General features: G+C 43.2%; 1 protein-coding gene across 1 annotated transcript; it reads left to right on the top strand.

The window, feature by feature from the left end:
• The first annotated feature begins 1,200 nt into the window (after nt 1-1,200).
• Nucleotides 1,201-21,820, top strand: FAF2 (Fas associated factor family member 2). The gene is made up of 11 exons (XM_088465448.1): nt 1,201-1,334; nt 10,740-10,808; nt 10,940-11,074; nt 11,164-11,240; nt 11,314-11,452; nt 12,630-12,715; nt 12,800-12,891; nt 12,999-13,176; nt 16,185-16,356; nt 20,077-20,220; nt 20,399-21,820. Exons 1-11 carry the CDS (start codon nt 1,272-1,274, stop codon nt 20,579-20,581), a joined length of 1,338 nt encoding a protein of 445 aa, XP_088321574.1. The 5' UTR covers nt 1,201-1,271; the 3' UTR covers nt 20,582-21,820.
• The last annotated feature ends 1,534 nt before the right edge of the window (nt 21,821-23,354 follow it).

The following is a 23,354-nucleotide window of genomic DNA, read 5'->3' as shown; positions in this document are numbered from 1 at the left end:
TTATGCAATGGCCAAGTCAATCCCCTGACCTGAATCCGATTGAGCATGCATTTCACCTGATGAAGACAAAACTGAAGGGAAAATGCCCCCAAAACACGTAGGAACTGAAGACATTTGCAGTAGAGGCCTGGCAGAGCATCACCAGGGATAAAACCCAGCGTCTGGTGATGTCTATGCGTTCCAGACTTCAGGCTGTAATTGCCTGCACAGGATTTGCAACAAAGTATTAAAAAGTGAAAGTTAGATTTAGGATTGTTTAGTTTGTCCCATTACTTTTGGGCCCTTAAAAAGTGGGAGGCACATATAGAAACCGTTGTAATTCCTACACCGTTCACCTGATTTGGATGTAATTACCCTCAAATTAAATCTGAAAGTCTGCAGTTAAAGCACATCTTGTTTGTTTCATTTCAAACCCATTGTGGTGGTGAATAGAGGCCAAAATATGAAAATTCTGTCAATGTCCCAATATTTATGCACCTGACTGTAGTTACAGCTATAAGTGGTGTGAATATGATGTGGACAATGGAGGAGGTGCCCCCTTCAGAGCTGGAGCCTGGTGGCAGGCGCCTCCACTGTCTCCCATAGTTCTGCCCCTGCATAGTATAAAGCAGTTTACACCATCTTCAGATGGCATAAGCTGCAGGGACCAAGTTACTTTGTAAATCTGCCAGCATCGCTTTCCCCATAGAAACCTATGGGGGTTGCAGTGCTTGCAAAAATGGAGGGATAGCAGCAGATATCAGATATATCTGCTGCAATCCCTCCATATGACATCTGGGGGATACTTAATATTTGTGGTTATCCCCAGAATACAAGTGTTTTCGGGGAATACAACACAAATATTAAATGATAAATGGGTCCCTTGGGAGAAATACAGTGGAGTTAAAGTACCAACCAATCAGCTCCTGTCATTTTATAAACACAGCCTGTAAAGTGAGAGGAGCAGATTGGTTGGTACTTTATCTCTCTCCAAGGCTTAGTACATAGACCATATCCCCTAGCAGGCATATATGCAGCTGGCACAGCGATCTCTGCTCTGCCTCCATGTGGAACACGTCGCTTTTTCCGTTTCATACAATGTCAGTCTCCCGTCTGCACGGTACGCGCAGTGCGGCCCTCACACATACGCCTTGGCCGTCGTTCCGGTTGCTAGGTACCGCCTGCTGAGATGTCCGGCGTCGTACGAAGGAACTTCCGCCCCTCCATGTCCACGAATCCTAGGCGTCATTTCCGGTTGATGGGAGTGACGGGTCAGAAGGCGGAGAGGGAAGATGGCGGCGCCGGAGGAGCGGGAGCTGAGCCAAGAGCAGACCGAGAAGCTGCTGCAGTTCCAGGTAGAGGAGTGAGTGAGGGAGCGGGCGGGGACCGTGGGGCAGCTGGCATGCGCATGTGCAGATTAGGAGCCGGCGCTCGGGGCAGGGGGCCAGGCCTGGTTTGTATGGAGTCCTGGGAGCAAGATAAGGGGGATGAGCTGAAGGATGAGGTCAGGGCTGTGCGCAGGGTAGGAGGCTGGAGCCGGCTGCAGCTGTGCTGGGGGTGGTCCTGGGGCCCCGCAAGTAGCGTGATCTGTACGGGAGCCGGCACACAGAGAGGTGGAGTGCGCACCGTGGGGTCATGCTGCCGGCCTGTGTGTGCTGCCGCTGGGGAGAGTCCAACCAACAACACAGATACACCATAGATAGACACATGGAGGCTACACGAGGCTCTATGCAACTAACACGCCGGTCTGAGCTTGTAGGCTGCGCTTGAAAGTTTGTTCTGGACCGGAGAATACATCTGTGTGGCCGGCAGCAGCGCCCATAGACCCTACAGGGCAGCAGTCTGCGTCTCACTGGCCGTTCACGCGCTTTTTGAACTCTTCCTGAAGAAGTTGTCACATAAATCCCCGTCAGGCATACTTGCAGTAACTTTATAGACTGACATTGCTAATCACAGTAATATTGTGCTAGATGTTGTCCCCAGTGTAACATGGGTTTATTTTTCTCTACACTTGTCTCCTATTCATTCTATCTTTCTAGCTCTCCTGTCTCTCCAATATTTCTCTTTCTCCCTCTGACCCCCTCTTCTACTCCTCTGATTATGATTTCTCTCCATCTCCCCCAGCTACCTCTTATGCTGCCCATCCACTTAACGATGCGGGGGACGACGGCACAATTACAATGCCATCGTCTGCCGCGGGGTGAACTGTATACACTGAACGTTCAGACGTTCAGTGTTTACAGTCGTTATCGCTCCAACGACTGTACGACAGTGTATACAGTCGTTATCGCTCCATCGCTAGGTTTAATCGCCTAGTGGATGGGCAGCTTTATTTGTATCCTTCATTACATCTTTATCCATCTTCAGAGTGTGGGGAAGGGTGTTTTTGTTTATAAATAAAACTCAGTGGAAAGTGTACACTGAGCGTGTAATGGTGCATACACACGGTCAGAATTTTCTTCAGATCTGAACGATAACGATTTTAAAAATCGTTCATATCTGAAAGAAAATCTGACATGTTTGAACGATGCGTGTTCCCGATGGTCAGATAATGATAACGATATTTGACATCTGATGTGTTTGCAGTCAGTTTTGGACGATTTCGGTCATTTTAATGCAGTCAAAAATCGTTGATAGTTCAAATCGTTGGTCAAATCGTTCATCTGACAAATCTGACCGTGTATACACCTTAATGGTGCGTACACACTGTCAGATTTGTTGTCCGATATGAATGATAACAATTTTAAAAATCAATCATATCTGAAAGAAAATCTGACATGTGGGCCTGCAACGATGAACGATGCTCGTTCCCGCATGTCAGATAACGATATCTGATATTGTCTGTGTTTGCAGTCAGATTTTGATGATTTCATTCATTTTAATAGTCAGAAATCATTCAAATCGTTGGTAAAATCGTTCATCGTTCATCTGACAGATCTGACCGTGTGTATGCACTATTAGGTCTGACGTGTAAAGGTGTGTACACACTGGGCGATTAAAGTGGACGACTGAACGATAATGATATCGTTATCGTTCAGTCATTCCCATTTTTTATCTAAATGATGAACGATGCGCGTTCCCGCAGGTTGTTCGTCTTTATCGTTCATCGGGCAAACATGCAGGCCATCCTGCCAATATTGTCTGGTTGCTGCATGTTGGGGAATGGGGGGAAAGCCCGACGCTGAACGATATCGTTAATGATATCATTCAGCGGGTGTGCTCAATGTCATGAACGACATTGAGCACACCCTGCCAGGGACACACTAGACGATATCGCTCAGGGAGCATATCGGCTAGTGTGTATGCTCCTTAAGGGCATCAATGTGATTACATCAGTTTTATCACCACTTGATTTTATTATCTAGAATTGTAGCTTAATTTGAATATCTTGATATTTCAATACATTATATGTTTTATACCAAAATAGATGCAACAAAATATCACAAGATGCTTAATCAGAAGAGTGAATGTAAAAGCCCATAGGGTTAGTTTAATAACAATGCATTTTGGTGTATTTGTTACAGAAATACAGCAAGCAATTAGGTTTTATCTTGGTGGTATAGTGGTTATCTTTGAGACCATGGATTAGGTTCTAACAAGGGTGTCTGGAGTTTGTTTGCTCCGTGTTTGATTAGGTTTCATTCCACAGTCCAAAAATATACTGATAGGTTACTTTGCTTTTTACATAAATGGACCTTGCAGGGTGTGGTAGGGAATTTAGGGGTCTATTTACTAAGCAGTGTTAGGAGACAGAGGGCCTGATTCAGACCCGCTCGCGAGAGCTCGCAAGCGGGTCGATGGTGGCCCAGTGCGCATGCGCACGATGAGCCGGCTCCGTCGTGCGCATGCGCGAGACCCGGACAGCGACGGGCAAACCGTCGCTCCGGGTCTCGTACCAAAGGCGGCGTGCTGTCGATGTTGAGTGACAGCACGCCCCCTTTGGTGGGCGTGCCGGGGCGTGGCTACCCAGACGGAGGCGTTCCCATGGGAGTACTATCGGCTCTGTTTGAGCTGAAAGCACTCCAGGGCTTGCGGCAACGAGACCCTACCACAAGGGTCTCGTCGCAAGCCCGATGGTCGCGATGGTCTTGACCATCTTCCTGGCCGCTTGCTATAGCTTTGGGTGGTCACCCACAGCTATACAAGCGGCCAGGAGGCCGCTCTAAAAATCAAGAAGGACGGCCCTGATTCAGAGCGAGCACTCTGTCAGAGCGTCCGGCTCTGAATTGGGGCCTGAGTGAAAAGTGATAAGGTGCCAGCCAATCAGCTCCCAACTGTCATTTTTCAAACACAGCCTGTGAGATGACAGTTGGGAGCTGATTGGCTGGCACCTTATCACTTTCTTATCACTTTTCACTCTGTCTCCTAACACTGCTTAGTAAATAGACCCCTCAGACTGTAAGTTCCAATTGCCAGGGACTGTTGTGAATAATTTAATCACCTCTGCAAAGCGCCGTGTAATTTTGTGGCGCTGTATAACGAATTAATAATCTGTCTCATTTCGTTAGACAATGAAAGCAAGTGTCTTGCACCTAAATTTGATTTAAAGCTGGGCATCCACTATATAATTTTCTGTCAGATATCTGTCCAATCTGGCTGGTTGGAATGAAAACCTGGTAATGTATGGGAGCAAATGACAATCGTCCATTTGCTCACAAACACTGGAAAATAGCCAAAAATTGTTGTTCAGACAAATTGGTTAACACACACAAATTTAACCAATTTGAACAATTTTTTTTTTGTCCTTTTTCAATGTTTAAAACCATATGATGGACTATGATTTGCTCCCATACATTACCAGGTTTTCATTCCAACCAGCCAGATTGGACAGATATCTGACAGATATTATATTGTATAGTGTATGCCCAGCTTAAGTAAGAGATGTCATTGTAAATAATGTGTATTGGAGATGTATATATTTTTTTAAACTAAGACATGTTGCTCACATACTGTATTTGATATCTAATATCAAGCATTTGTACCATGAATATGTTAATACTCAAAGTATGTTGTATCGAAACATAACATTACAGAATAATTATTCTTAATCATTCCTGCTCTCCACATAGAGCAGTCTGTGTTATCTGAGAGCCAGCTTGCTGATATTTCAGCTCTTTCCTGGCAGCTTCTATAAATTTCTGTTGAAGCTTTAGGCAGAGAGTCCTCCAGCACGGAGAGCTGATTATTCAGCTGAGGTAATGGAGTTTCCAGGACCGCAACAGCATCCAATCTGTCTAATATCGCGCCCAGATCACATTGAGTATGTGAGTATTGATAAGGGGGCACGTAAGACACCGCACTAAAGATTATTATTATCCTTTATTTATATGGCGCCACAAGTGTTCCGCAGCGCCTTACATAGTACATAGAACTAATAGGTGAACAAGAAACAAGTAACTTACAGTACATTACAGTGCAGGACAAGGACACAACTTATATACATTGCTGAAATAGTGATTAAAGCACTCGCAATATGCTGCCGGGAGTTGGCAGTCCCGTGTTAGGTGCCCTAATGGGGAGTAGAGAGTAGAAGAAACTGTAAAGAGAAGCACATGAGGGAAGAGGTCCCTGCTTGTGAGAGCTTACATTCTAAAGGGGAGGGGCAGACAGACAGGCGTGACACAGAAGGGGAAGATAGGAAGGAAAGAGCATGAGGTGGGTTAGGATGAGTGCTGAAAGGCCTTGATGAAGTAGTGGGTGTTGAGAGCCCATTTGAAGATTTGTAGAGAGGTGGAGAGTCGGAGAGGGAGAGCATTCCAAAGGTAGGGAGCAGCACGGGCAAAATCTCGGATGCGGGAGTGGGAGGAAGTAATCAGTTTGCAAGAGAGGCGGCATGCATTAGTTGAGCGAAGTGGACGGGCAGGAGTGTGAAGGGAGAGAAGGTCAGAAATGTATGCGGGAGAGGATTTGGTGAGGGCTTTGTAGGCGAATGTAAGAACCTTGAATTGGCATCTGAAGGGGAAGAGGAGCCAGTGTAGGGCTTGAAGGAGAGGGGAAGCAGATGTAGAACGTCTGGAGAGGAAGATGAGCCGAGCAGCAGCATTGAGAACTGATTGTAGTGGAGAGAGGTGAGAAACTGGGAGGCCAGCTAGGAGAAGGTTACAGTAGTAGAATCTGGATATGACCAGTGAGTGGATGAGGGTTTTAGTGGCATCCTGGGTGAGGAAGGGTCTAATCCTGGAGATATTTTTTAGGTGAAAACGGCAAGAATGCGAGAGGTGCTGAATGTGCGGTTTAAAGAAGAGGGAGGAGTCTAAGATAACTCCAAGACAGCGCACTTTGGGGCTAGAGGAGATAGTTGTGCCATCAATAGATAATGAAATTGTGGGAAGTGATGTAGTGGAAGAGGGTGGGAAGATGATCAGCTCAGTCTTAGACATGTTAAGTTTAAGAAAGCGCTGGGACATCCACGAAGAGACAGCAGAGAGACAGTTGAAGATACGGGTAAGAAGCGAGGGGGAGAGCTCAGGGGTGGAAAGGTAAATTTGAGTATCATCTGCACAGAGATGATATTGGAGGTCAAAGGAGTTAATGAGTTCACCTAAAGATGATGTATAAAGGGAGAAAAGGAGAGGTCCAAGAACAGAACCTTGGGGAACTCCTACTGTTAGTGGAAGTGGAGGGGAAGAGGAGTCATGAGAGGACACAGCGAAGGAACGATCAGATAGGTAGGAGGAAAGCCAGGAGAGGGCAGTGCCACGTAAACCGAGAGAGTAAAGGATTTGCAGGAGGAGAGGGTGGTCTACAGTGTCAAATGCAGCAGAGAGGTCAAGGAGAATGAGCAGAGAGTAGTGGCCCTTGGATTTGGCGGCAAGGAGGTCGTTGCTGACTTTTGTGAGGGCAATTTCAGTGGAGTGGAGAGATCGGAAGCCAGATTGAAATGAGTCAAGGAGGGAGTGGGAGGAAAGAAAGGTGGTAAGGCGGTTGTAGACAATACGCTCAAGGAGTTTGGAAGCAAAAGGGAGAAGAGAGATGGGTCGATAGTTGGAAAGTATGTTAGGATCAAGGGTAGGTTTTTCAAGAATGGGGGAGACAAGAGCATGTTTGAATGCAGAAGGGACAGTGCCAGATTATAGGGAGAGATTAAGGAGGTGAGCCAGATGGGAACAGGCAGAAGGAGACAGGTGGGATAGGGTCAAGAGGGGAGGACCTGATGAGGGCCAAGACTTCCTCTCCAGAAGCAGGGGAGAAGGATGTCAGAGTTGGTGAGACAGAAGGGGAGGGGTGGTAAGGGCAAGGAGGGGGAGGAGTGCTGAGGGGCTGAAGGGATATGATGTCCTCACGTATGGAGTCAATTTTAGATTTAAAGTAGGTGGCAAAGTCGAGGGCAGAGAGCGAGGAGGGGAAGGGCAGAGTAGGGAGTTGAAAGTGGCAAAGAGACGCCGGGGGTTTGAGGACTGGGAGGAGATGAGGTTCTTGAAATATGTTTGTTTGGAGAGAGACAGGTCAGCACTGTAGGAAGAGAGAATAAATTTGAAATGGAGTAAGTAGATGTAGGAGGAGCTTCAGCTCTCTGTAATGGATTGAGGAGGTAATACACCTGCCTATGCTCCTGGAATTTCTGGGAGACACTAAACATTTAGGCAACCCCCCTCTCATGAGAAGAGGGTAGAGTTCTGCTTGTTATTTTTTGCTAATTGCATCAGTGCTCGTTACAATAGCACTACTGCCTGTTGAGCGCTATCATCAGTCCTGTGTCATGCCAACAGTAAAGCATCCTGAGACCATTCATGTGTGGGTTTGCTTCTCAGCCATGGGAGTGGGATCACTCACAATTTTGCCTAAGTACACAGCCATGAATAAAGAGTGGTACCAAAACATTCTCCAAGAGCAACTTCTCCCAACCATCCAAGAACAGTTTGTTGACGAACAATGCCTTTTCCAGCATGATGGAGCACCTTGCCATAAGGCAAAAGTGATAACTAAGTGCCTCGGGGAACAAAACATCGACATTTTGGGTCCATGGCCAGGAAACTCCCCAGACCTTAATTCCATTGAGAACTTGTGGTCAATCCTCAAGAGGTGGGTGGACAAATGAAAACCCACAAATTATGACAAACTCCAAGCATTGATTAGGCAAGAATGGGCGCCCATCAGTCAGTATGTGGCCCAGAAGTTGATTGACCTCATGCCAGGGAGAATTGCAGAGGTCTTGAAAAAGAAAGGTCAACACTGCAAATATTGACTCTGCATAAACTTAATGTAATTATCAATAAAAGCCTTTGACACTTATGAAATGCTTGTAATTTTACTTCAGTATACCATAGTAACATCTGACAAAAAGGTCTAAAAACACTGAAGCAGCAAACTTTGTGAAAACCAATACTTGTGCCATTCTCAAATTTTGGCCATGGCTGTATAGGTGACTCAATTCTCCAGGATGTGCCAATGCATTGTTCAGCTGGGCACTATATGGTAGAATACAGTAGCCCAACATCTGTGGGGTGCAAGGGAAAACCAGCAATGTTACTGGCTGTGAAGGGCATTTGTCTGACTGATCCAGCGTGTACTTTGCGGTCGTTGCTTAGAACTGAATTCTGAAACTTTGCATAGGTGAGCCTGACTTTTGTCTGGTTATAATTCGAACACTCTTTCTCCAACAGCATCTATGATCTATGACAGACTTATAGTGTGGCGAAGTATAGCTGGATGCTTAAACTTAATGATTTTTTTCTTCTTTTTGTGCTGGCACAAACTGTTAAACTATAATTTTGTTTTTATGCTGTTCACCACTTTCATTACATGAGCAACAAAGTTCCCGACTGGATAGAACATTTATTTTTAAAATGTTCCAGTGGAAGCAAAAAGGAAATTAAACTTCAGTTTATACAGATTCACTAAACCCATATGAGCAAAGCACATTGTTACCTGACATTTCAGTTGCTGAGACATCACTGGACCTGGCCATGTGTACTAATTAACCAATCCACAATGTGCATTTTGTTGCAAGGGAATCTATCTAACAGCAAGCTACTGTTTACCTATTTAGTAGCAGATGGGTGAAAGAAAGCAGGTGTAAACACTTCGGTTATTTAATGTATATTACCAAGGCCAATGATGCATCTAGATTATTATACAGTATATTAACTAGCAAATTGACCCGGCATATGTTGGGTCACCTCGGCTGACCTTTGCCCCCTCTTGGTACCAACACTCCCTGCTATACTTACTCGTTCCCAGCTCTGTCGTCTGTCCCAGCACTTCACCGATTGTTGTATAGCAGGGGTCTTCAACCTTGGCCCTCCAGCTGCTGTGGAACTACACATCTCAGCATGGTTGAGCTTATTTCCCCTTCGTGCTAGGGACCTGGAAGTGACGTGAGTGAGGGCGGAAGTGCAGTTCCTGCCCATGACAGCCAGCTACAGAAGTACTTTGTGTTGCACGGTGGCTCGCTACACTTGCCAAATGGTTATATTCCCCCTCTATGCCCACTTGGATGGCAGGGAATGACGCTGGACACTGGCTGATGACGTCGGGGTCCTCTCCGTGAAGGGGATTAGGCATTACCATCTCAGCATGCACTGCCACCTTTTTGATATAACAGCATGCTAAAACTATGGCAGTTCATGCTGGGATGTGTAGTCCCACAGCAGCTGGAGGGCCAAGGTTGAAGACCCCTGTTTATAGAATCCCTTTAGAATGTAAGCTCTAACAAGCAGGGCCCTCTTCCCTCATGTGCTTCTGCTTCCCTCACTAATACGATCTACTCCAAACTCCCCACAAGGGCTCCTAACACTTGGTAGCTGACACTCCGCTGATTGCTACAATAGCAGTCATAACATACAAAAACAATGTATAGAAACTACATTCTTGTCCTACATTGTTTTGTACTGTAAGTCGCTGTTTTTGTGTTTGCTCATTTGTTTATGTACTTTGTGAGGCGTTGCGGAACCCTTGTGGCGTCATATAATTAAAGGATAATAATATGAAACATTGACTTGCGTCTTTTTATAGTATTGATCCTAAATTCTGACTCTTGACCTGGAAAAATTGATTGATTGTTTATTTTAACTTTCCTAACCATATTTTAAATGATTAAACTAAAGTATGTGGATATAACATTTCTTACAGTCTGCTGTATTTTGGTTAGGCAGCTGTTGTCTTGTTTATTACGTTTATATTTATATACTGCATATTGAATGCATGAACTTCGCTAGCCATTCCTTTATTTTACACTGTATACTAGATTTAATTTGAATTCAAATACTTAGCTACTAGCTCATGTTGTCTTAGTTTTGCCTTTTGACTGTAAACGTGTCCATACACTGTGCGATATAGCAGCCGATCCGATGGATTGGTACGATATTGCTGCTATATCGTACCGTGTATGGGCATGATATCGGACAGTGCGAGCTCCCATGGGGTCGTACATCGCACCTCCAGATCTGACTGCATGTTCACTTGAGCTGGGGATGCGATGTACGATCCCATGCAGCGCTTTGTGGGTGGGGGAGGGGGTTGCGGGCATATAGGGCAGCGGATTGCTCCTTGTATGGGGACCTCGTGATATGTCAGCTGTCGGGTCGCGTCGCAAGGTGCATATCGCACCATGTATGGGCGGCTTACGCTTTCAACAGCAGGATACAATCTACCCTTTATTGCAAGTCTGCACCTTCATTGTCAACTTCCTGTATACTTGTTCTGTGTATGATGTTGTACGGAGTCTGACACTGCAGGATTGTGTGGTGAATTTAAAATAAGTGATGATGATCTTGTTTAAAAGTTATTCATCAATATTTCTCATGTCTCTCTCCTTGTAGGACTTGACAGGAATAGAGTCAATGGACCAATGTCGCCAAACTCTGCAACAACACAACTGGAATATAGAGGTATTTACAAATGTGCCTGAAAGATAGAGCTATATGTGTAGTGGCACAAGCTCTAAGATGTATGATATTGCAACTTTTCCAAAGGCTTATCACCACCCATCTTTCATGATTCGCTTTAAATTAACATGTAGGCTGCTGTCCAGGACAGATTAAATGAACAGGAGGGAGTTCCCAGTGTGTTCAACACTACACCTAACCGGCCACTGCAGGTGAATACTGCCGACCACAGAGTATACAGTTATGTGGTATCCAGGCCACAGCCAAGGGTGAGTCTCAGAGAATTTGTTCTGGCAGATGTTTGACAAGTGTGCCCCTTTTATGTGCAGCCATGTAACATGCCTCTTTCTTGTTTTAGGGGCTCCTAGGGTGGGGTTACTACCTCATAATGCTTCCATTCCGTATCACATATTACACACTGCTTGATATATTTAGGTAAGTTACTTGCATTGGTTTGTTTACAGTTAAACTGTGAATTTTTGCGCAACCTCTGTCTTCTCATTTTTAGGGTTGCTCTTCGCTTTATTCGACCAGACCCACGAAGCAGAGTCACAGACCCAGTAGGGGACATAGTCTCCTTTATACAGATGTTTGAAGAAAAGTATGGCAGGACACATCCTGTGTTTTACCAGGGGACCTATAGCCAGGTAACATAGGTGTATGGAGTTATTTAAAGCTGTTTGACTTATGGGACAGAATATCAAAGATTTACTTAAAAATTGCTGCCAAGTTTATTCCACAAATATCATGAAATCTCCTAATACAATGTGTCAGAGATGAGTTGTACATACCGTATATCTGTCATAATATAGTGACACAATCATAAATACTGTATTTAGAATAAAACTTTCTCATAATAATACTGTTAAAGTACATATTTCTTCATATTACTATTAAAATGTATATAGACCTTATGTAACCATGATATGTTTCAAGTCAAAGGAGGAAAGTAGACTTTTTAGGGGGGGGGGGCACGCTTAGTAGTAGAAATCTGTGTATATATTAAAACAGAACTTTTATTTATTTTATAGAAATTAGGTATACCAATATCCTAGGAACCAATAACAGATGATAAACCTTTTAAGAAGAAAAAGTTAAAAGACGAAAAAGGTGTAAAAAGTTATTAAATTAGTAGACTGATCACAGACACCAGTGTCCTAGTAGATCGTCATGGAGAGAAAATTATCCTATGATATAGTTTGGCGACTTCTCAAGTAATGAGGACAGAATTATTTGACCAGTCGCCAAAACATATCATAAGACAGTTCCTAGGAGTTGGATGGTGTCCAGGCCACATTTCGATTGGTTGATTACCTCAACTGCTCTACTGGGTCCAGAGCTTGGGTCTATGTCTTCTGCGTCTCCATTCCTCATCTTTCATGAAGGCAGGGTTGTTCATAGATTTTTGTTTTTCAGTCCAAAATATTCGCCTCATTTTTTGGACATGGTGCTTTCGGGCCTTTGAGCGGCATGAGTTTACAGTGTAGAAGCACTTTTTGCTTTCTGTACATTGTAATGGCATTGAGGACTTGTATAATACAGTTTATCTTTTGATTCTTTACAGTGCCCATTATAACTAGTGGGCATGCAGCTCTGCTTTTTTTGTAAACTTGCACCTAATTGGATATGTGTCTTAGTGTTTGTTTCAAAATGCCCAAACTCTTGTACTGCACATCTATAGCCCATGGTATTCCTGTGTCCTTCAATGGGCTAAGAGAAAGATTTAATATAAGCATACAGTTACTAAGTTATTAGGCACATTTGTTTGTCAAAAAAGTTTAGTTGTCTTTTATTACCGCTTTAGTGCATTATGTCCTCCTCTAGGCCCTAAATGATGCCAAACAGGAGCTGCGCTTCTTGTTAGTATATCTACATGGGGAAGATCATCAAGACTCTGATGAATTTTGCAGGTGGGTCCGCCTCTACCTGTGGTGTATTTTTATTTTCTTAGTTTATGTGGGGCTAGTGTGATCAACTACTTTATCTTCTTTCAGGAACACCCTTTGCACATCAGAGGCCACTCATTTCATCAATAGCAGAATGTTATTTTGGGCATGTTCCACCAACAAGCCAGAGGGATTCAGAGGTGAGTTTATTACTGTACCATTTGTCTTGCTTATATGGAATATATGTTTGGACGTTATGAAATTGTTTAATATAGGAATAACTAGTATTTTTAATTTCATATAAAAGTTTCCCAGGCCCTGCGTGAGAACACCTACCCATTCCTTGCCATGATCATGCTAAAGGACCGTAGGATGACTGTTGTTGGTAGGCTGGAAGGGTTAATCCAGCCACAGGACTTAATTAACCAGCTGACATTTATCATGGAGGCCAACCAGACATACTTAGTGTCAGAGAGAATGGAACGGTAAATCAGTGAAAATTCTCTTTTCTATTTGCTAACAACTTTGTGTAATGCATTCTATTTTGACATATAGACTTATTTGGTATCTTTGCACTCTACTACAGTTTTCTGTTCAGTTTGTAGGTATGTTTTTAATTTTTTTTTTTTAAACTGCCTGCAAAAACACCCTGTTTTTAATAATGTACAAAATTAATATCTTGAAGTAGAAGCATGAATTATTTTAAATTGCAGAAAAATATATGTATTTTGCAGTTACCAGTGTAAAGTGACAGGAGCTGATTGGTTGGTACTTTCTCTCTCCGAGGTTTAGTGCATAGACCCAAAGTAGCAACCATTTAGCTCCTAACTCACTTAACAGGCTGTGTTTGAAAAGGGGCTTATTGGTTGGTACTTTATCTCCATCCACTTAATCTTTCTCCAAGGCTTAGCACATAGACCCCGGTACCATAAACAAAACATTTCCTTTTTTTAAATAAGGAGCATTTTACACTTAAGTTTTCGCAGTCACTAGTAAAATATGGGACAGCTATGAGCATAACAAGATATTTCTATTTGGGTGGAAATTAGCAGCTCTATAAAGCTATTATCTGTACAATGAAGACATCTGTAAAAACAAAACAAAGTACTTAGACAAGCTTACAGATATAGGAAGTCAATAGTTACTTTGTTTGGTTTAACACAGCAATAAGTTTTTAAGTATTTCCTTTTATCACAAACCATTATAAGCTGCTCCACACCTTTTAAGATCTTTAGGTTTGGTTAATCAATTTGGCAGTTAGATTAATTTGGCCGAATAGTACAGTGAAATTCACGATCTTATGAGGGCTTCAGCTGATCAGGGAGTGATTAGAGAAAAGCCGGATACACACTAAACCAGGGGTTCCCAACCATGGTCCTCAAGGCACACTAATAGTCCAGGTTTCAAGGATAGCCATACTTGAGCACAGGTGTCTTAATTAGTTCCTCAGTTATTTTGATTTAACCGTCTGTGCCGAGGCATGGATATCACTAAATCCTGGACTGTTGGTGTGCCTTGAGGACCGAGGTTGGGAAACACTGCACTAAACATAGTGTTCCCACTAGAAAGCGGGCAGGGAAGGGTGCTGGGGTTGACAAGAGCTTCTTCGCGAAAAGAGGCCATAGCCGATCTGGGGGTGTCCTTGTGACACCCCCCAATTTGTCACACTTGGGGGCGTAGTCAGCACTTAAGGAAGTGCTGGGCCTCCCCCCAAGCTCTCCTCTCATGATGAATCATCGGGTGGTGATCTGTCAGCGCAACTTTTCCTACCCGCGGATGGGGAAGGCTTAGGGCAGGCTGTTTTAGCGGGGCACCGCTAAAAGGGCAGGGCACATTTTGCCCTTTTAAAATCGGGAAGGGCGCGGCGCCCGCTAAGACAGCCTGGCGAGAACACTACTATACAATTATCGGGCTGACCAATTAAATTGTGATAATGTGTATGCAGGAACATTAGCTGATAAACACCTTCAAACGCTTCTGCAAATAGAGCGGATCGGGGGGGGGGGGGGGGGGGGGGCAGGTCACATCTTATGACCTGCTGATGAGATGTGACCAATCCCATAGAAGAAAGTACACACTGAGCTAAAAATACCTGGTTGTACGGGTACACTCCGATTAGATAATCGCTCAGTCGGATTGTATACTGTGTACCTAGCTTAAGTCCCCCATTTCTGTTGATATCTGATGGGATAGCCTATTGCTTATTTTTCATTTAGCCTGCCAGGTGTGTAGCCAAATTGCACAGATCTGACCATTTCCCAAGCACGTGTTTATAAAGGGCAAAAATCTCAAATACTGAGCCAATAGTATGTCAGTATTGTTTGCAATACCCCAATGTACAATTGTACAGAGCAATTTTGTTGTATAAGTCAGTGGAAAACAAAATATTAACTTTAGATTATGCAGAGAAAGCTAAAAATGAGTAACAGTTTCTTTTAGGCAATGTCTTTGGGGCAAATTTGGTTATAGGGGCATTGGTAGCTTCCCTTATGTACATAAGGTATGGGAGCTATGAATGGTGAAACTGTCTGAAAACAAGCATAAGTTATACTTCACAACAGTTATTTGCTACTACTAATTAATTATATTTGTGCAAGTGAGTAATGGAAAGGTAATTGGCTTTTGCTCATATTCAAATTTGTTTTTACTGTGGAAAAATAAACTCATGCTGAGAATGAAGAACTGAAAACTCTCAGCTCTTTAGTTTTGTGGTCCCAGCAGGTAATGCTGGGTAAACACTAGGAGATAAATACTGTCGATCCGATAAGCGCTCTGATCTGACAGATTGCTCGGTGCACCCCTGTACACACTGAGCAATTTTTAGCACAGCGTGTACTTCCTTTAGATCTCTTCAACGGGATCAGGAGGTCTGGAACGAGATAACGTGTGTAGCACATCACATCCCTACCTCTCGATTTTAATGTTGCAGGGGAGTTTAAAGCAGTTTATTGGCTAACGCTCCTGCATACACACTATACAATTATTGGGCCAATCAGCGAATTATTGCCTGATAGGCCCAACAATTGTATAGTATGTACTCTGAAGATAGTCGCCACCAGATTGTACCATTTGCAACCATGGTGAGTAGAGCTGGAAGGGTTTGTGGAACGGAAAGGTATGCAGTGATCAGATGAGATGCTTGATAGGTTAGCCACAACACTTGTCCATTCAAGTGTTGCATTCAATTCTACATTTTTGAATTTCCTGCCCAGGTCCTCGCTATACCTGCAAACTGCAGTCTGTCTGTTAATGCTGGTGATCATGGTGCGAGGGGTTAATAAAATTGAGCAAGGGGTATCCCAAAGTGGACTTCTGTCAGTTATTTTTTAGGTTATTTTGATGATTATGTTTAAAAGAAACCTGGTCCCCAGCTCAACACAGATTTTCCAACTGATGCAAAATGTGCCAAGCAAACAGGTTATACCGAAACTGTATTTAACTTATCCTTGGAGGCAAGTTCCATGTACCAGACTAAGAACTGTGGCATTTTCAGGGAGGAACGGAACCAGACTCAAGTACTGAGACAACAGCAGGATGAGGCATATCTGGCATCCCTGCGTGCTGACCAGGAAAAGGAACGTAAGAAGAGAGAGAAGCAAGAACAGAAGAGAAGAGAGGAGGAGGAGGAACAGCTTAGACAGCAGGCAGAGGAAAGGAAGAGAAGGGTAATATAATGCACATTGTCAGTGGTGATACTTCTGGAAAGAAGGTGGTGTGTATACTGTGGAACTAATACTAATCTGTATTTCAATTGGCAGTTTATTTTATTGAAGGGCACAGAACAAACAGTTAACAGCATACATCGTCCCTGCAGTCACGCCAAACAGCCCCACGGTGTGCCAGGCCCCATGCACTCTGCTAGCGCCGGGAGTTTTTTGCAACTTTTTGCCCCAAAATGTTTTAGATGCAATGTACTAGGATGCAATAGTGTGCTGATTAATTTGATATTAACTGTATATATGTGTGCGGCTGAGTCTATAAATTAGACGTTGCCGTATATAGCTCTAGAGACTCAGTCACACACAAATATACAAGTGTCTCATATCAAATTAATCACTGAAGTCTCTTGGTGCATCCTAGTTGCGCTGCGAATAAGACGCATTTTCGGTAAAAAAAGATGTCTGGCGCTAGCAGAGTAGAACGGGACCTGGCGCGCCAAGAGGGGCTTTTTGGCGCAACTGCAGCAATGATGTATAGGGACACATCTGCACACATTCCGAGCCCATTCAGCACTCGCCCAGAAAAGCTTACTCTAATGCAGTGGCTCCAAAACTTTCTTGAATCACTGCGCCCTACGGTATCGGCATTCTTTTCACATCACCACTAAGGGTCAAAAGTTTATTATTGAGAGAGTCTGAAAAATTCATTACATTAAGTAAATTGCGCTTACCTGCCTTAGGTTCCGTTATGTGATGATGGACAAGGTTGTGCTTCTGATTGTCCACATATTGTATGATTGGCAGCCACTGTAACTGGTTTTGCCTATTGAGTGGAACATAAATAATTTGATCTAGTCCTGGACCCCCAATCTGTAGCACCCCTGCAAGTGCCCTGAGGCAACCCAAGATGCACCCAGTTTGTGAACCACTGCTCTGTCTTTGAACATTATTCATTCTTATATAAGCATTGTGGGTATTGGTTATAACTAGGGGTGTGCACCGGCCACTTTTCGTGTTTTGGATCTGGATCTTTCTTCGTGTTTTGGATCTGGATTGGTTTTGCCAAAACCACCCTTCGGTGTTTTGGGTTCTGGGTTTTGTGTTTTGGATCTGGATTGGTTTTGCCAAAACCACCCTTCGGTGTTTTGGGTTCTGGGTTTTGTGTTTTGGATCTGTATTTTTTTTTTAAAAAGCCTAAAAACAGCTAAAATCACAGAATGTGTTGATTTTTCTGCTCCTATTATTAACCTCAGAAATCTTAATTTCCACTCATTTCCAGTCTATTCTGAACACCTCACAATAGTGTTTTTATGTCCAAAAGGTTGCACCGAGGTAGATGGATGACTATGCTAAGCAACACGAGTGGGCGGCACAAACACGTGGCCCATCTAGGAGTGACACTGCAGTGGCAGACAGGATGGCAGTTTGAAAAACTAGGCCCCAAACAGTACATAATGCTAAGAAAAAAAAAGGTGCAAGATGGTATTGTCCTTGGGCCCTCCCACCCACCATTATGTTGTATAAACAGGACATGCACACTTTAACAAACCAATCATTTCAGCGCCAGGGTCTGCCACACGACTGTGGCTGAAATGATTGGTTCGTTTGGGCCCCCACAAAACAAGCTGGCAATTAATCTGTCCCTGCACAAACTGGCTCTACGGAGGCAAGATGTCGTCCTCATCCTCCTCATTCACCGATTCCTCACCCTCTTCAGTGTTGTGTACATCCTCATCCTCACAGAGTATTAATTCGTCCCCACTGGAATCCACCACCACAGGTCCCTCTGTACGTTCTGGAGGCTGGTCTCCCTGGAAGAGTTGATAATTCATTTTTATGAACATCATCTTCTCCACATTTTGTGGAAGCAACCTCCTACACCTTTCGCTGACAAGGTTCCCGGCTGCACTAAACACTCTTTCGGAGTGCACACTGGAGGGGGGGGCAACTCAGGTAAAATAGAGCCAGTTTGTACAGGGGCCTCCAAATTGCCTCTTTTTCCTGCCAGTACATGTACGGACTGTCTGACATGCCTACTTGGATGCTGTCACCGATGTAATCCTTTAACAGACAGACGTACGCTTGTCGCTGCTGCTTTGAGGATGCAGGTGGAATCTAGACGGGATTTAGAATCGGGGACACTCCATCAATTGTCTAAATCCCACTGCACTAATGGCGGATACCGGACGCACGTCTAACACCAACATAGCAGTCAAGGCCTCAGTTATACGTTTTGCTTCAGGATAACTGCTGTCGTACTTCATCCTCCTCGCTAAGGACTGTTGGAGGGTCGATTGTTTAGTAAAAGTAGTGGTGTTCTTACTTCCTCTCTGGGATGATGAACAACTCCTAGCAGCAGCAACAGCACTAGGAGGAAGTGGTTCTTGATCTTTCTCTATTTTATTTTTATCGGAGAAAGTTTGGTCCTCCATTTATGTTATATTGATATATACGTGCGTCTAAGGCGCACACAAACACAGAAAATATTTTTTTATTTTTGCTGGAGAGTAGTGCACTTTGTGGGTTACGCCAGCCGGCTCTTTACTTATGGGACACAGGCGCACGCTTGGCGCTGCTCCTTTGTTGATGCACGTGCAGCCACAGTGCACACAATTCACAAACACAGAAAATATTTTTTATTTTGTTTGGAGTGTACTTTGGGGGTTACAGCACCCTTTAACGGTCAAGCCAGACGGCCCTTTACTAATGACACAGGCGCACGCTTGGCACTACTTTGTTGATGCACGTGCGGCTACTGTGCACAAGATTCACAAACACAGAAAATATATATTTTTTTTGTTTGGAGTGTACTTTGCGGGTTACAGCACCCTTTAACGGACAAGCCAGCCGGCCCTTTACTAATGACACAGGCGCACGCTTCGCACTACTTTGTTGATGCACGTGCGGCTACTGTGCACAAAATTCACAAACACAGAAAAAATATTATTTTTTTTTGCACTTGGGGGGAGCACCCCTGATGGACAAAGCACCCCCTGGACAACACTACAGCACCCCTTTAGGACTGGGACACTGCACAGGACTTTGGAGTGGACACAGCCCCTATGGACAACTGACTGCACAACACAGTCCAGCCAGCCCCTATGGACTTTGGAGGAGTGGACACAGCACCTATGGACAACAGCAGCACAACACTACACTGCACAGCCCAGCCAGCCCTAACACCCACCATCCCTCTTCATTGTCCACAGCCGAGTGAGAAAATTGCGACTACGCGGGTACCTTATATAGGGTCCGAAACACGCGAGACCCGGAAGGCGGGATGATGACGTTTTGCCTCGATTTCAGATCCGAGTCCGGCGGGAAAAGTCGAGCCTGACTCGGATCGGGGGGGTTCGGATTTCAGAAATCCGAACCCGCTCACCCCTAGTTATAACCTTCAAGTACAAGGGTGCAGATAATCAACACTCTCTACAATTCATGATACTATTATTTTTTTTACTGGTATGATACATGACTCCTTTCAGCAAGCTCATACACTGCCACTGTTGTTGTCTGTTTTACTTGAATGTGTGGGAGATGCCCATTATGACAACAATTCATCATGTGCTTATGTGATGCATTTTATAGAGGTGAAACATGGTAGGATGTTTGGATAAGGAAAAGCACTATCCCAATATCAGGTATAATAAGCGCTGTTGTTTTCTGTGTGACGCTACTATAAATGTGTGTTGCTGCTGTCTAGATACACTAAATATTCTTCTGCAGAACCTGCAAGAAGAGAAGGAGCGCAGGTCAGAGGGTCTCCCAGCAGAGCCACAGCTGGACCATCCTAATAGTGTGAAAATTATTTTCAAGATGCCAAATGACACCAGAGTGGAGCGAAGATTCCTCTTCACACAATCGCTATCAGTAAGTCAGTCTCCCTCTCCCTCTCTCCCTCCCTCATTGGTATGTGCATGATTTTAGATTTATTAATATCAATCTCTGTTCTCCATTGTTATAATCAATTGTAATTACAATGCAACTTATTGTTACAGAGTTATTTAGCTAATTACCTCTAATTTTCTTTTATTTATTTTTTTTCCAGGTGATTCACGATTTTCTTTTCTCCTTGAAAGAGACACCTGAGCAGTTCCAGATAGTGGCAAACTTTCCTAGAAGGGTGCTGCCATGCTTTCCCACTGAGGAAGTCCCTGTGCCTCCCACCCTGCAGGAAGCTGGACTCAGCCGTTCACAGCTTCTCTTTGTACAGGATCTCACAGACGAATGACAGATGTCTATTTTTATTTCCCCAAGGAAATTTGGGGGAAGAAGGAAAAATAAAAAGCCAGATAGGGAGGAATGAGAGCTACCAATTCTCATTAAAACATTATTTTTTTTTCTTTAATGACTGCTGCTACTGACTGTATCCAGGCATCCTTGCCCAGGCAAGCATGTAGCAGTGAATGGTCTTGCCCCATTGGAAGGGGATGAAGGCCAGATGACCATGAATATAAGAATGCAGGGAGATGTGCAGTGTCCCATTTGGTATTTTCGAAGTGACACATTTTTTGTTCACTTGCAGGAGGCGTTTGCAGAGCATTGCCTTGCATGCCTCTCCACCATGGCAAAGGAAGAACCACCTCTATGGAGTTTACACCCACATCCACCCCGCGAACAGGTTTTGTGAGGGGCATAACTGTTGTCATTTGTTTGAGAGACCAGAGGAAATCTCTTTCCTGACTCTGTATAAAGTATTTTTTTTTTAAATTACCCTTTTTCCTTGTTCCTTTCTAAAAAGACCAAAGCAGAGAGATCGGCAGCTGTCTCCATCATTAATGGATATCAGCGGATCCAGTTTTGAAGGGTGTGTGAGGGATGTCGCTTCAGGATTGAAGGGGTCATGGTAATTGCCAACCCCCCTGTAGTGTAATAAAGGCAATATATAGTGACTGGTCTCCCTGCTTAGATGCCTTCTTGTCACTAGTATACTGTATGTCCCGACTGGACTATATTCCAGATTATAATTTATTCCAGATATTAAAAACATTTTAGAGTTTTCCTGTGTGTTAAATGTGTACATTGAAGATCATTGGGGACAACATCCAGTTCATGAGATTACACAATTTCTAAGCATGTTCCAGGTCTACTGTGTTTTGCGTTTTTTTTTTTCTTCTTTAATTCTTAATTTAAGTATAAATTTATAGACTTTTATTTATTTTTATTTTTGGATTTTGTTCCCTGTTTTGTAATATTATTCCCTTATTTCATACATGAAGCTGAATCCAATAAGCGGCTCAATCAGCTAACCCTGACACTTTCTTTTAGTATGTGCAAAAAGCGTCTGCAGTGCTACCTAGAAAATATTAAGAGAACGTCTTCACTGGGGATTAGTTCTCAAGTACAAAGTACTTTATAATAAGAAAAAAAAGATAAAACTTGAAAAAAAAAGTCTAGTTGCATTGCTTTTTGTTAATGTTATGAAGGTACAATAATCTCTTCAAATAAACAATGGTCTAATTTTTTATTATGACATGTCTGGAATCATATTCAGTTCTCCCTTTTTTTTTTCTTTATTGTAATGACAGAGAAATGTCTAGAACAGCCAAATGAAAGAAACTAAAAATGTTACACCAAAAAGAAATGCTACTAATTGAAATGGCTTTTTCTTTTACATCTTTGGCATTAAAAGGTTTTTTTTTTTTTTTTTTTTATGGTACGAATGAGTTTTAGGTGTAAGCAAAATAAGTTTATGAAGACCTTTAAACACTGTCACTGACCAAAGCCTGTAAGTGCAATATTTGGTCAACAAATAGGTAGCTCTGCATTTTGAGCATAGATAAGCTTTAATCCGGCTTTAACACTGTTCACGCCACTATCTCACTTTTTTGTTCTAGTGTCAAAAACATAGTCTATATTTGCACTACTGAAGTCACTCTTCAGCCAGATTGGGAGAGTGGGATGCAGTGTGGGAGAGAGGGGGGACACAATGCAAGTCAGAAGGAGAACCAGTAGAGACTGATAAAAGGTCTGCCCTAAAAGAGCTGGATTATGCTGGACAGGAGTAGTGCTTCATCATTTTGCAATCTCGCGGTCTCTCCGTTTTTGCCTAGAACGATGAATACTGGGTTTGTCTCCAGTTGGTCCTCTGTTCCATATGCAATTGTCCACCCTGTATAATGCATATACAATTATCTGTCAGATATCTGTCCAATCTGGCTGTTTGGAATGAAAATCTGGTAATGTATGTGAGCAAATGACAGTCAATCATGGTTTTAAACACTGGAAAACAGACAAAAAATCAATTGTTCAAATTGGTTAAATTTGTGTGTTTTAACCAATTTGTCTGAATGACCATGTGTCTGTTTTCCAGTGTTTGTGAGCAAAATGATCGACTGTCATTTGCTCCCATACATTGCCAGGTTTTCATTCCAACCAGACAGATAATTGTATAGTGTATGCCCAGCAATAGTGATAAACTGAGCTAAAGAAGTTAGTTTACACTCACGTAATAAGACATTATTCTGTCCACCTTATTGTATGCCTAGCTTTATCATCAAATAATTGTTACATAACACAGGAAGACTCGACACTACCTTCATGTGCGCACGTTATACGAGTGGGAATTTTATACTATCAGTACCACTCAAATGACAATAATTTTTTTTTTATTATTAAAAAAAAATAATTTTTTTTTTTTTATATATATATTAATATTAATTGGTCTGTTTGTCTGGTTATGCATTCAGACACCCCTGCACCGACTGGGATGAAACTGGTTTTAGGGGGGAGGGGGGTTGGGGTCCCAGTCGGGTATCCCGTTGGTGTGCACTGGGCAGAACTTTGACCCGGGGAGTCTGTTATGGGCCTTCCAGTGGATGGATTTGGATGACATCACATAATAAAACTTAACTTGAAGATTTAAACCCAGTCAACGCTGTGTACTTCAGCTAGTTTTAGTATAACACTTCAAACTACCACAATAGCTTACGTTTTAAAATACGTCAGACATACTGTTTAATTTTAGCATAGTATGCAGTTTATAAATATTTTACTAGGGTGCA

Source organism: Taudactylus pleione, unplaced genomic scaffold (assembly GCF_031769625.1).
Source record: "Taudactylus pleione unplaced genomic scaffold, aTauple2 ptg001990l, whole genome shotgun sequence".
Classification (NCBI taxonomy): domain Eukaryota; kingdom Metazoa; phylum Chordata; class Amphibia; order Anura; family Myobatrachidae; genus Taudactylus; species Taudactylus pleione.
Note: the sequence above shows the minus strand (reverse complement) of the source record. Positions and strands in the feature narration are given on the sequence as shown.

Excerpts from the sequence above, each read along its gene's own strand:
- FAF2 (XM_088465448.1), top strand. The coding sequence starts at position 1,272 with ATGGCGGCGCCGGAGGAGCGGGAGCTGAGCCAAGAGCAGACCGAGAAG. Across the intron at positions 11,075-11,163 it reads TATCCAGGCCACAGCCAAGG|GGGCTCCTAGGGTGGGGTTA; the intron begins GTGAGTCTCAGA and ends TTCTTGTTTTAG. Across the intron at positions 12,892-12,998 it reads CAAGCCAGAGGGATTCAGAG|TTTCCCAGGCCCTGCGTGAG; the intron begins GTGAGTTTATTA and ends TTCATATAAAAG.